Consider the following 15,422-nt stretch of genomic DNA (forward strand, 5'->3'; position numbering starts at 1 on the left):
ATAAAAATTTAAACTACACTGATTCTTTTAAAATTAATTTAAGTATTATATGCTTTTTTTACGAAATTACATTCTTCAAAAATCAAATAGGACAATTCTGGTAATTATTAATTCAGACTGCTGTAAAGAATTTAAAAAAAAGATCATTGAGAATTACAAGAACAGACTGTTCAAAACTAGAAACATATTAATGTAGTATAAACAATGGATGGGAAAAAACTTCACTAGAAAAAAAGAGCGAATAATATATTAAATAAAGCTACATAAAAATGTTCGTAATATATAAATAAAAATACTTTGTTCAAGGCACTTTTAAAATTTCAAAAACCCTTCCGATTAAATTTCAATAAAAAAAATACCAAATTCAAAATAACTTGACGGCAGATCATCCATTCAATGTAAAATAATATTAAATGTAAAAAAAAAAATCAAATTAAAAAAACATAAATGATAAATGGCATTAGTGCAATACATCATAAAAATTTTATTCACTTTTAAAAAAATAACCGGCAAAGGAAAAGAAAAAACCTTTCAATATAGATAAAAAATAGATGAATGCAGGGAGGTGAGATCAAAGAGAAAAAATTATTTTCAGGCCGAGCCAGGTCACGTTCTCCCTCCCCTTTTATCAACAATACCGTATTCGATACGGTAAACAGTAGTCTATATACGGCCAGCCGGTAACTGAAATTAATTTTGAGCGATACGGACATATTTTCTCTCCACTACTTCTCAGATACCTCTATACACCAGGGCTTAGATAAAAAAGTAAATCAATTAACATTTAAACGTTTATTTAATGTATGAAAACGCGCATAGTTATAAATAAATACATTTATATTCAAATAAATAAAGTTACCGTCGCTACAAATCTAGCATAAGCAAAACATACCTTGACTCAATTTAAAGAAAATGTTTTTTAAGTTCATAATTTTATTATCAATCTATTCCATTACTGTAAAAACTGTCAATACACATTAAAATTTATAACAGAGCTGTAAAGCTCACAATCAATAAAAAAATACAAAACAACCACCAATTCTTTTTAGAATACAAATATATTCTAAAAACCTCCTTTAATTACAAATTGTTTAAAGTACTTTTTTCATTATAATAATCTTTAAGAAATTTTTAGATATTATATAATAATTTTTTAACAAGTACAATGATAATTTATCATAAAACATTTTCTTCAAATTGAGATAAGATCATCTTATTTTTTATACTCAAAGCTTTTATTTAAGAAGGTTATAAACAAAATTAACATCAAACTTTGAAAATATATCAGTATGGAAACAAAAAAAAATATTTTAAAAAAATGTACAGATCTACATAGGAAACCCAGACATGTATTCAAACAAAGAATTTGAGTTGTTTGAGATAAAAGTAAAAAATAGCAAAAAAAGCAATGATAAATAGTATGTTGATAGACTATTTGGTCAACCTTCAGTGATGTAAAGAAGTAGGTGGATGTCACTTTGAATGATTATATAAAATGATAACATAAGTTTGCTAAGGAAAGGATTTAGTTGGAGAAGAACTAAGAGATAGTAAAAAAGAAAGATTTGGGAAACTACACAAATGTATAAAATAACAGTAAAAAAAATTAAAAAGGATAAAATAATTCAAATGTTTGCAGAATCTGTCTTCAGAAGATGTAAAACTAGAAAAGGAGGCGATTCCTAACAGGAAATTGTATTTTTTTTCAGATAATAAGGAAGTCTTACAACAATACCAAAGTCATATGTTACACATACTGAATGATACTTAGCAAATACATCATAATATATATGTAAAAATCAATTGGAGAAAGAAAGATTGAGAATAGTGTGCAAAGAATGGAAATGAAATTCAATAGCCCTTTAAGAAAAACACTGGAAGATAGAATAAAGAATGATGTATTGAAAAAAGAGTTGGAAGATTGGGTAGTTTGCTACAGACGATTGAAAAATAAATTCTGCAATGGGTTGGATGTATTAAGTAACAAAAATAATTATATTTAAATAACGAAAGCTGCGAATGTGCTTAGACAATTATCATACAATTACAAAAGCATGATTCCTAACACGGTAAACAAAAACATTTTGTTACATAAATTTAAAAAATACATGTATTATTAAAGAAGTTCAGATAACAAGTGACACATGGGGTACATCTGACAATCTCAGAAGTATTAAAAGAATAAGATATCGATCGATTACAATAATTAAAATAAATTACCACAACAGACGATTATCTAAAGAATCTTTATCAACTCCATTAATTTTCATTAAATAGCAAAAATAATATTTCTTTAAAAACTTACCTGTGATTGTGATCGGGTGCCTGGGAGAGGTCTTGTTTAGGTCCGGGGGTAACGATGGCCGGGTGCGAAGCGAGGGAAGGATGCGAATGGGGACTCAATCCAGGATGGGGCGCCATCAGACCGCTTGGGGAAAACCTGTACAAATCGCTGTAAAAAAAAAATGTATACATATTTATGTAGTCATTATTCATTTTATAGTTAATTTAAGGTAAATATCAAAATCATTACATTCATTTAATAAAGAAGATAATAAAATCGTTGTTAACCGATCTATTTTAAACACTATTTTATTTTTTAAGTTTCCAGTAATAAATAATAATAGGCAAGTTTTAGAATCAACCTCTTCTTTATGATAATAAAAGTTATATCTCAAAATTCAGAAAGAGAAAAATAAAAATGAAAAATACATTTAACAATTTATTAAAAAATAAAATTTTTTATAAATTAGTTCAATGAAATTAAGCCTTTGATTAGAATCTTACAAATTAGAATACAATAATCTCTTTTTTAAAAGTGAAAACAGATTGGATCATTAACTGCCCAAACAGTACAACTAACAAAATACTATTCTATATATAGAACTAAAATGTACGTAACTTAAAAAACAAAATTTAACAGAAAAACATAAAATTTTGTTTAAATAAGACAAAGAACAGAAGTTAGTGTTTTACGCAAGTGTGACCCCTTAAATTAAATACAGTAGAACAATTTGGATGTGTTGAAAAGAATACAGGAAATTCTAATGATCTAAAAATTAAATGCAAAGAAATATATAATATCTCTGCTCTAATAAGTTTTTAATGAATAATAATTTAATACAACTTGTTTCAGACATCACTAAGATACTACTCCAAAACATAAGCGGCTGGTGAAGGGACAAGTAAATGACATATCTCCCTTCCCTATGTGTCATGAACGTCACAAAATAAAGTAGTCTGAAAACTAAATAACAAAAAAAAGAAATAGTAATAAAGACATACAATGTTTTTTCTACGTTATACAATCCCATCTTCTTATTAATATTTCAGATTCTCTATAACTCTTGTTATAAATTGCACACAACAATTCAATTTCATTAGAAAATAGCAGAGCATAATTAATATTTCTTCTAGAACATAGAAGTAGTACGGTATCATCTTCAATAAAAGTAGAAAAATTTAGAAATTAATAAAATAGGAAAGAATTGATGTATTTTTTTCTTGTATGTTGTCGTCATGGCTGTCATAGCTCTAAGGTAAGAGGTTTAATAGATGCTTTGTTAGTGTTAGTACAGAGATATCAAAGCTTTGAAAAATTTCAAATTTTGTTTACTATATATTATTACACAAATATAAATTGTTTTAAGAAAAACACTGGAAGATAGAATAAAGAATGATGTATTGGGAGAAGAGTTGGAAGATTGGGTAGTTTGCTACAGACGATTGAAAAATCAATTCTGCAATAGGTTGAATGTATTAAATAACAAAAATATTACATTTAAATAACGAAAGCATTATTTAATTATCGTTTTACAATTATTTTTTTTGTAACAACAATAATAAAATAATACAGAACTTCAGCAAAATGGAATCTATGAACAAATATACCAAACTCTATGCAAATTTTACTTTAAGACAGAAATTCTTTCTTTTTCCTGTTTAGCCTCCGGTAACTACCATTTAGATAATTCTTCAGAGGTTGAATGAGGATGATATGTATGAGTGTAAATGAAGTGTAGTCTTGTACATTCTCAGTTCGACCATTCCTGAGATGTGTGGTTAATTGAAACCCAACCACCAAAGAACACCGGTATCCACGATCTAGTATTTAAATCCGTGTAAAAATAACTGGCTTTACTAGGACTTGAACGCTGTAACTTTCGACTTCCAAATCAGCTGATTTGGGAAGACGCGTTAACCACTAGACCAACCCGGTGGGTTAAGACAGAAATTCTGGGAGAGAAAATTACCATCAATCACACTTTGCTGTTTACTATTATTTGAAAAAATATAACCACTAATTCATATCAACAGAAAATTTGTAACTATGGTCTGTTCTCTTCAATACAAAATAGCTCCATTATAACAAACAATTTATATTAATTAATTCTTTTAAAAAAAATATATCTGTAATAGTACAAGTATAATACATCTCGTAAGAGTATATCAAGTATAACTGTATATATATATATTTATGAGACATGTTAAATACACACCTGGTCAAACTGGAGCTTGAGATGGGCAGTGAGGTGGGATAGGGACTGCGGAAACCCGCACTAGCTGATGAGATCGGATACATGCTGGGTGTGTGCCTGTAAAAAAACACAAAGATTATATAAATCTAAAAAGAACCCTATAATTTCAATAAACTACAACAACAAACTGAGTAAAATAGGCTCCTTACATTTAAAATATTCTAGGGATATACAATATAAAAGAATGATTAATAAAATATCACCTTTCTTAATAAAGTGATATTCCTTTCTTTGTTTTTCTGTTTAGCCTCCAGGAATTACCATTCAGGTATTACAGCAGAGGAATATGTATGAGCGTAGTCTTGTACAGTCTCAGTTCAACCATCCTGGTATTTGTGGTTAATTTAAACCCAACCACCAAAGAACACCAGTATCCACGATCTAGTATTCAAATCCATATAAAAGTAACTGACTTTACTAAGACTTCAATAATAAAACTGTCGATTTCCAAATCAGCTGATTTGGGAAGACACGTTCACCACTAGACCAACCCGGTGCATAAATAAAGTGATATTCTATAATTACTTACAGTGTCAGTAAACTGACACTGATCTATTTCTTTGGAACAATTTAATCAGCGTTATAAGCAACTAAAAGCTGATTGTATTTGGTAGCTGATTATCACAAGTCTTGCTTCATTGAAATCAAATTCTTATTCTACAGCTAAATATTTGATTACAAATTTTATTTACATTAAATAAATTAAAGTATCTATCTGAAAACTGAAAGTTTTAGTTTTAAAAGTTCTAATTTAAAAATACATCATTTATAAAAAAGGTTTAGGTCAGTTTTAGATTTCTTTTCATCTCTCTGCTGATCTATTTTTCATTTAAAAGGCCACTGATCTGATTTAAATGAAATTAAATAAATAAAGCTGGATTTTCTGCTAATTAAATTTTATACCTGCAAGATATCTATTCAATCTTACACCAAAAAAAATATGGAATTGTAGAGCCTTTTTGTATCGCAACCAGAATGTAATAAAAATGTTTAATAGAAAATCTTTGCAAAGATATAACATTTTCATAAGAAAAGGTAAAGTATGATAAGTTACTAATTTCAAATTCAATAAATCAATTTTATTTAAAAAAAATAAAATTCAAGAAAAAAATGATTCCAATAAAATAAAACACTACGATTAAAATATTGAAACAATTTGGTCTTGTATTTTGTGAATTATAATCCGGTAAATTAAGAATTTTGAGATCAAAGATCTCTTGCAAGTTCTTTTTCAGATTTATCTCTTAAAAAAAAATCTCTCGGTAAAAGTTCTGCAAAAGTGTTAACAAGGAATCAATAAATAGAAAACTAAACGGGCTAAATATATGTAAAAATATAACAGATTTTCATGAAAATTTGAATTAATTTTCAAGATGATTATCCTCAAACTTGACCACACAAGTTATAAATAATTATATTTTTGTTAGCAGGCACCATAATTTCTTACTTGAACAATATTCTACATCTGTAAAAAAATATAATAAAAAACAATAAACAGTAATTCAATATCATTTATAAAACAAAGAATTTGTTGAATTTATAGTACAAAAAAATTCTGGAGGGTTTCATAAATGTTGGTTTTAATTTCTTTACTTATTTTTTTAATTTATTAATTTTACTTTTACAAATAATTGTGTAATAAAATTAAAAAAATGCGTATCTAGTAAAAAACAAAAATAATAATTTTTGTAAGTGGTTCTCTTCCATTATACTTACTTTTATAAATTGATCGTTTTTAAAAACAACAATAAAAAAATCAATGCTTATTTTAACTATTTTCATCGTGAGGAAGATTTGATTAAATCATGTCGACGGAAGATAAAAAAAGAGAAATAATAAAACGCTTAGAACATGTTTTGCACATGGTAAATAAAGTCGGGATTTGCAAACGTGAGTATGAAGTATATAAGAAAAGGAAAGATTTAGGATAAAAGTTCTCTTTGAATAGAGAAGTGAACAGGAAATACAAAACGAGGGAGTGGGATATGTAATCCTAGTGAGAATTTAGGGCGAAAGAAAGAAAACGATGTAGAACGAAGTTGAATGATGATTTAAGAGTGACGGTAGAAGAAAAAGAAGCAGCAAAAGAAAAAAGAAAATCTGTAGGGGAATAATCCGTGCAGCCGAGTCGAGAAGAGAAAAACGAAGACCAAGGCAGCCGCAAACAAGAAAAGCCGATTTGGCGTGAAAACAGGGGCAGAACACCGCATCAAATTGACCGCGAAGACCTCTTAAATGGGACAAATTGACCGTAATGTCCTCCTCGTTTTCTATTACTCACAGTGTTGTTAATATTTGTTTGTAACATGTCCAATACAAATATTTGTCTTGAACTCAACAGAAATCTGTGGGGGCCAGAAAAGTTACTTGTAACGATTAGATTATTCAAACATAGGGTCAACATTTCGAATTTCATTATAAAAACGGCAAAAACAGATTATATTTATTTTAAAAAAAACACTATAAAACTTATTAAATCTTAGTTATCTTAATTAATTAAAAATATTTTTAATTTCAAGGCCCATTTAAAAAAAAAAAATGGAAAAAACATCATTTGAAACCCTGCATAGTCCAATAATTTTATAATCAATATAATACTCGTATTATTCGATAAAACAAATAATTTAAAATTAAAATAAAAAAATTACCAGGATGCAGCAACTTGAGACATCTCTGGACTCAGCATAGGGTAAGGGTATTGGCCCGTCGTAAACGGGTACATTGGGGCTCGGGTCAACCCTGAAAAAAATACATTAAATTTAATTTTTAGAAAAAAAAAATTAGCATCAATAAAAAGCAACAAAGAATCAAACATCAAGCAAAAAATAAAAATAAAAAAAATAACGTGCTATAAAACAAATCAAATACAATAAGCACATACATTTTTTTAAATATATTTTTATAAACAAAAATTTATTTAATACTTTTTTTTAATTAATATAAAATAAACATACCAGTTTAAGAAAATTAAATAAAAAAACTAATATTTAATTGGAATTTAAAGTTCAAAGACACTTCTGCCATCGAAAAAGTTACTCTCTCTCTCTATATATATATATATACAGGATGTATTATATTTAATCAAACAATTCTAGCCAAGCCAATAATCACAATTAAAAAAATGATAAATTAAAAAAAAAATGGTTGGATTAATTGAAATCCCATCCACCAAACAACACCAGTATCTACGATGTAGTACTCAAATCCGATTAAAAGTAACTACCTTTATTAGGATTTGAACCTGAGAACTTCAACTTCGACGACGAGTTTACCACTAGACCAAACCCGTGGGTTAAAATTATTTTAATTATTTTTGTTTTATTTATTTTTATTAATTCAAGGTAATTAATTAAACAAATAAAGGAAAATAAAACTTAAATATATAAAATCTATAAAAATAATAACAAAGACAATTAACATTTTAAAATGTTATATATAAATCGTTCTAAAACTACTCATGCAAAATTAAGCATAACTTTTGTATCATGCAATATTTTACAAATATATATCAAATTACGCTTGTATATTTGTATTTTTACACGTGAACGCATGCGAAAGTTTGAATTATTTAATAGAAAAAGGAGCTTTATTCTTAATAAATGTAAACTTTCACATTTATATTCTTCTGGAGAAAATTTTTATACGTATGCTGTGAGGAAAATTTTACTAATCAATTATGATATCAAATATTTTAATGAAAATTAATTCCTTTTAATCGGTTGAGGGTAAAGGAACCACATTACGGGATAGGCTGTGAATGTATTTTATCTGACATCGCTGGAATCGTTATCAAAAAAATTTAAAGGTACAAATTTTAAATCAAAATAAACTGATAGAATCCTATCATAGAAACGCATTGTTACAAGAATATGTTACAGTCGTAAGAGTATGTTTCAGCAATACTGAAATTAAATTTTATAATTAAATATTTTATTCAGATCGGTGCATAAGTATATGTTACGAATGAGTATGAATGAAAAATATAAACCTGTAATTTTTATATATCAAGGAGAACAGATTTATTTTATCGGTTGAATTTGTCTAAGGTGCTGTAATACGCGGTCCTCAACAGCAAAATTATATTACGCGTACCACATCGGAGTATTTAAACGACAATTCTACAATAATCATTTAAAACTAATTAAAAATAAAAGATGTTTTAACGCATTGAAACAACCCGTCACATCTATGTTCATTTATTATTTGAATTAATTTGTGCTTAAGTATGATGTAATTTTAATTTATGAATTATTTTATTTCTGAAAGGTAATAACCGACCCGTTCTCGAAGTCTCACTCAATACTCAATACTGGTACTCAATGCTCATTTCTCAGAGTTGATTGTACTCGCATAAAATTAGAGGAAATCAAATCGGTTCGGGATTATAAACGAAGATTAATCATTTTATTAAACTAATAAACAATTTTCCAGTACTTTCAACTTTTAAGATAGTATAATCTGTTAGATATTTTATCTGATGTTTGACCTTCGGACTCGTAACTATGACAACTTATAGGTGAAGAAGGAGGAGAAATTCACATGTTGACAGCCGACAAATGACCATACAATTCCCCCATCATGAAACACGCATAGTGGCTATGGTTAGAAGTCTAATATAAATTAAAACGTTAAGGAAAAAATGAAATACTTTTAAAATCAAATAAAAAATTTTAAAGGCAATATATTATAACGATCATAAACTTATAGGTTATTAAATTTAAGTTAATTTCTAATAAAATATGTGTTAAATTATCTAACGTAACGTCACGTTCAATCGTTAGAACGTAGATAAAATTAACAGTGTAATAAAAGTTGAATATTAACAAATTTTTTTTTTTTAAATTATAAAGTTTATTTAATTTCCCTTGAATTAAATTGGGACATTATTGTAAATCATAAAAAACTAAATCGAAAATTAAAATCCAAACAAACATAAGGTGGAATGTATGAGTCATATAACATAGGAAGAAATGTCATATAATATGAACCAAATCTCTACAGAAAGCGTAAAAAAAAATTATGAAGACAATCAACACATGAGAATAGCAAAAAGAAGGAATGAATAGCAATGACGACAGTTTAGAAGGAAAAAAGAAAGAAAACTAACCACTGTAAAGAGGATGAGGAAAACAAACAAGAATGAAGTCGGTTGCTTAATCACTCTGTTGTCTGAGAGAAAAGAAAAAAATTTTCAATCCGCGCGATAAGCCCGCAGCGGTTGAAGCAATATAGTCGTGGCAACAGCAAGCATAGTGCAGGGCTATAGTGTTTAGAATCGGACGTTATTGCTGCAGAGTTGCAGACAAGTGACTGCAATGACTGTGATTTATTAACAGCAGCGCCTCTGCAGACAACCAACAGAGTGCACACCATGTTCACACTCCGCTAACAATATGTCTTGTCTTTTTAACATGCATATTACATATATAACATCCTTTTAAAAGAACAGAATTTAATGAAAGAATTAAGAAAACTGTTTTAACACTAATATAATGAAACAGACGAATGAACAATATTAATATAAATTAATATACAAATATTTTAACCGTAAATAAAATTAATTAACTCGTGGCAGATCTACGAATAAAATTAAAATAATAAACAACAAATTTCGTAACACCTAAAATAAATTTAAATAACCAGGCAGCACTGTAAAAATTCTAAATCGGCATTCAGACAAATATAACGGTTTTCCAGGAATTAATTATTAACTTCATATTCCAAATACAGACTAATCCCAGTTAACAATTTTTTTTTTAGGAAACAAATTTCATAGTTATAAAAAATAGCAAGCCGAATTCGAATCAGAACCTTCCGAATAAACGATAGATAAGAACCGCTCCACCAAATGGCTAAGATTAAATTGTATTAATTTAATTATATATCCTCACAAAATTGTTCTAATAAAAAAATCCTAAACCTAATGTTTGATCGGTTGTAAACATTATCAACATATGAAATATAAAAAATTTATCGTAAATTTTTTTAAAAATTCAATTTTGAGTAAATTATTTTAATCCTAATGTGTACGTTGCAATCTGTTCAACTAGAGAAAAATGAGCAACTCTCCCATGGCCGAATAAGATGAAGAAGATATGTTTGACATGTAAATGAGGCGTAATCTTGTATAGACTAAGGCTGACCATTCCTTTTACTAGATACTAGATCGTATATACTATATCGTAATACTAGATCGTGGATACCGGTGTTCTTTGGTGGTTGGGTTTCAATTAACCACACATCTCAGGAATGGTCGAACTGAGACTGTACAAGAGACTACACTTCATTTACACTCATACACATCATCCTTTGAAGTATTATCTGAACGGTAATTACTGTAGGCTAAACAGGAAAAAAGAAAGGCCCACCATTCCTAAACTACCGGGTTGGTCTAGTGGTGAACGCGTCTTCCCATATCAGCTGATTTGGAAGTCAAAAGTTCCAGCGTTCAAGTCCTAATAAAATCAGTTATTTTTACACGGTTTATAATGCTAGATCGTGGTTACCGGTGTTCTTTGATGGTTGGGTTTCAATTAACCACACATCTCAGGAATGGTCGACCTGAATGTACAAGATTACACTTCATTTATACTCATACACATATCATCTTCATTCATGCTCTGAAGTAATTTATGTTAGAAGTTTAATATAAAATATTCCACAAATTTAACGTAAATACGTTTAACGCATCCACATGAAAAGTTAATTTTTATTTTATATCCATCTCGTAAGAATTATGATATTCACCTGTTTTAAACGGCAGATCCAGCGCTCACAATCAATTAGATGTTAAAATAATAAAAAATATTTAAAAAAAATTAGTTACACGATGAAAGAGTTATAAGCTTATTTTATAAGTGGATAAAATAAAACTCTACGCATTTCAGAACAGACATACAACGTAAGTATTATGGTACATGTACAACATGTAAGTATAGTACCGCAATTATTCTACAGTAATAGGCCTACTTGCAAAGCACAGTACTTAAAAAGAGGGGAAGCTTAAAAGTAGCTATGCAATCTTCAAGTATTAAATCTATCCCTACTTTTTTACCCTTCGTTCTATCAACTATCCCCGTACAACTTAGATGCCAGATGCATTATGCAGCTAAAATTGCAACATTTAGCATTTAAAAATCGTATAAAAATTACAAAGCAAATATATGATTTTTTAAAAAAATAAAGTAATTAATCTAACGATAAAACCGTTTTAATACGGTTGTTTCATTTCTATATAAAGAAGAAGGACCTCCGGCCTTTCATCCGGAGGTCCCGGGTTCGATCCCAGTCAGGCATGACATTTTCCATACGCTATAAATTTCAACCTTCATTTTTCCAAGTACAATCTTCTTTGTAAGTTTCTGTGGTGAAATTCATTAGTCGGGAAAAAAAATGTTTTTCGAGTACATGTTCTTCAAAGTTCATATTCTTTTCTCCGAATAAAGATTAGAAAATAATACTACGAATAAATATTTTTAAAAATCTGAAAGATTTTTTAAATAGAAAGATGTTTTACTAAATATCTTAAAAATATCCACAAGAATTAAGAAATATATGCTTATCATGTTTCATTTTTTTTAATAAGACCCAATTATTTTTCTTTAAATCATTGTTCAACTTATTTTCATTACCAGATTCGTATTCTAGATTCTATCATAATCCGATCGCAAAATATAGAAGTATAAAATTCTCCCTTAATTCAGCTTATCCTCGTAAATTAATCCTCCCTTAATTCCCCTTTTTTTATCTCTCTTAATTCTCCCCTTTCAAGGGTGGTTTATAGGGTAAAAAAGAAGATATTTATTCGTAGAAAAAATGTGTATTCATAGATGTGATAAATTTCAAGTTTCTATATCAGATTAATAAAATTATACAAGAAAAAAAGGAGATTAAGGAAAATAATTTTAATCCTTCTTAATCCTCTAAGGGGTAATTTTAAGGGAAATTCGTAAATATCAGGAAAAAATATTTTCTAAATACCAATAAAGTAAATAATCTTAAAAAATTTCAGTTTTCTATTTAAAATAAAAAATACCTTTCGGCACGCCGTAAGGCGTAGGTAGATTTCACCGGTGCTATGTAGTGGATAAAATAGATTTCCATCTTAAAGCTAAGAAAAATTTCAAATTTACTCAATATGACAATCGTTGCATGTGAAACAAAGTTTCACGTTTAACATACGACAAGCCCAATCATCTTACAATTCCAGCAATATTTTGGTCATCCCTTGGCGTAAGGTTGTTAGTCATATCAAAAATTGTTTCACACAAAAGTTTTCAGTAATGTTTAGAGGACTAACGACCACTTTAAATCGATTCGATACTGTGCCTAAGGGAAATATATTTTTTTTGTCTTCGAAATCCCATTTTTTTCACCCTCTGGGCCAATGGTTGATGATATCAAAACAGTTAATAAGTTTTAGGCGCTTATCCAAAGAATAATACGAAATTTAAACGAATTCGATATTTTACTTAATAAAGTTATAGCGATATTTTGTTTTTTCGAAAAAGGCTCCCCATTTCTACCCCCGTAGTCCGATTTTGCCCATTAACGAACCTGACCGAGATTTTGGTCGTTATATTTTATGTATCAATTTTAAAGCGATTGGCACAAAATTATGGCAGCTGTTGTGTTCAAAAAAAAAGTGTAAAGTATATATATATATATATATATATATATAACGTATAAACTTTTGAACTGACGGTGGTTTTGGGTTCTGGAAGGTGTAAAACGCGAATATATGTCGAAATTTTCCGGAAGTCGAATCATGGTACCCATTACAACAGGTAGCTTTCTTATGAAATCTACATAAAAATCAAGCCACCACCAGCAAGATACACTAAAAAAGTAAGAATTAATTTATTACTTCCATCATTATTCGATTTCCATCATTTCCCATTTTTTATTTTATCCAATTAAGTAACTTAAAAAAAAGTTTTAGACCCTTATCCAAAGAATAGTAGAAATTTAAACGAATTCGATATTTTACTTAATAAAAAAGTTATAGCGATATTTTGTTTTTTTCGAAAAAGGCTCCCCATTTCTACCCCCGTGGTCCGATTTTGCTCATTAACGAACCTGACCCAGATTTTGTGTCGTTATATTTTATATATCAATTTGAAAGAGATTGGCGCAAAATTACGGCAGTTATCGTATCCAAAACAAAGTGAAATATAAACTTTTGAACTGACGGTGGTTTTGGTGTCTGGGGATGTGAAACGTGAAGATATGTTGAAATTTTCCGGAAGGTGAATCACGGTACCCATTACAATAGGTAGCTTTTTTATGAAATCTACCTTACAATACGCTCTGGATGTTTACATCCTTCTCACCAGCTATTCATTAAGAATTAAAACGAAAAAAATTCCTCACAGTCGTACCTTTTTATATTAAGGACGACTGGATGCTCATTTATTATTTAAAGAAAATATTCTTGTTAAGTTTAAGATATGAACTCAAATTGCCTCTCAAAACCCTTTTTTAAAAACCCTTTACAGTAAATTAATTAAATCGGGTTTTGCTAATTTTTTCCTAACCATCAGCTATTTGGGAAACGGGATTGTTAATCATAGTGAGTCATTAAGGGTTTTCCCATTTATACATATGACGTTTTACCAAAAGATATACATTTGATCACTTTTGGAAATAAAACAAAAATACTGAATAAATGTTTAGACTATACTAATGAACATAAAAAAAATAATAATACAAAAAAAAAACAAAACGTAAATTATGTAAATTATTTTCAATATTTGATATTTGTAAGCAGTACATTAAAATTAGTTCGAATGTTAATGTAAGTGAATTTATTTTTTAACAAAATATATATATAAACAAATAATTTTACCTCATTGTAAATGGGGAACGATTTGTTAAAATGTTGAAAGAAAAATTGAAATATAACCGTAGGTAAATATTTTAATTGTCTTTGTTCCTAATAATGTCAAGACAGTATTTCTTAGTAAAGGAGTACATATAGTCACAGAATACAATTAAATTCAATCTGATTTCCAAATCAAGTCTTTTTATCATCAAAAAAAAATTTATGGAACTGAAATTATAAGCTATACGACATGAATATTAATAAATATTTTATAATTAATACTATTAATTTTTTTAAGTTTTGCAGCAACGTATCTAATACTTCTTTTTCATTAACCCGGTAACCGATTTGACGTTTTCTTAACTCTAATTTGAATACGTTTATATCAATATAAAAATTGAACTTTTCCAATATAAATTAAATTTTTTACGCAAACAAAAAAATAAATATAAAATTGAATAAATAATTTGATACATCTAGTAAAACAGTGCGTTGTGGTTACTGGTTCAATAAATTGTCTTTTTGCTGACATATTGATGTTTTTCAATGGTTTTTTTTTTAATTAATCGAAATTTAATGTGTTACTGAACACACCCCTAATTCAAGCAATTTCAAAATTTTAACAAAACTTCAAAGTAGGTAAAAAAATATTTAAAATTTTGTTAGAAACTTTAGAATCTTCTTTGAAATTTATCTACATAATTACATATAAAATTCTAAACAACAAAAGAATAATTTCTCTAAGATGTATCGAATTCACTTTTCAAAATATTAATTACGTTTTTTATTATTATCTTTTTATTGAACAATTAATTCGTCATAAGCTCAGTGTATGGAAATATGTTGGGCAATCGTATTAAAAATGTCACTGGCAAATTAGAATTCTGAAGCTTGCGGATGAAAAACCGAGACGCTTACCGGCCCAACTAAAACGGAGGTCAACGAATACTATTAATGTTTTACGTTTAAAATTTTATCAAGATGATTTGCAAATTTTGTATGATTAATTTAATTTCAAATATTATTTTTAGAAAATAGAAAATATAAATCCGGCAAAGTAT

The 15,422-nt window shown here is 28.1% G+C and overlaps 1 protein-coding gene across 1 annotated transcript in view; it reads right to left on the minus strand.

Moving 5' to 3' along the window:
• Positions 1 to 15,422, minus strand: part of pan (transcription factor pangolin) — an 810,214-nt gene that overhangs the window by 62,861 nt on the left and 731,931 nt on the right. The window contains exons 7-9 of the mRNA XM_075359090.1: positions 7,187 to 7,277; positions 4,500 to 4,595; positions 2,306 to 2,452 (exon numbers count right to left, since the gene is read on the minus strand). Coding sequence (XP_075215205.1) covers positions 2,306 to 2,452; positions 4,500 to 4,595; positions 7,187 to 7,277 — 334 coding nt within the window. The remainder of the gene's footprint in view (positions 1 to 2,305; positions 2,453 to 4,499; positions 4,596 to 7,186; positions 7,278 to 15,422) is intronic.

This window comes from Lycorma delicatula, chromosome 3, assembly GCF_047948215.1.
Source record: "Lycorma delicatula isolate Av1 chromosome 3, ASM4794821v1, whole genome shotgun sequence".
In the NCBI taxonomy this organism is placed as follows: domain Eukaryota; kingdom Metazoa; phylum Arthropoda; class Insecta; order Hemiptera; family Fulgoridae; genus Lycorma; species Lycorma delicatula.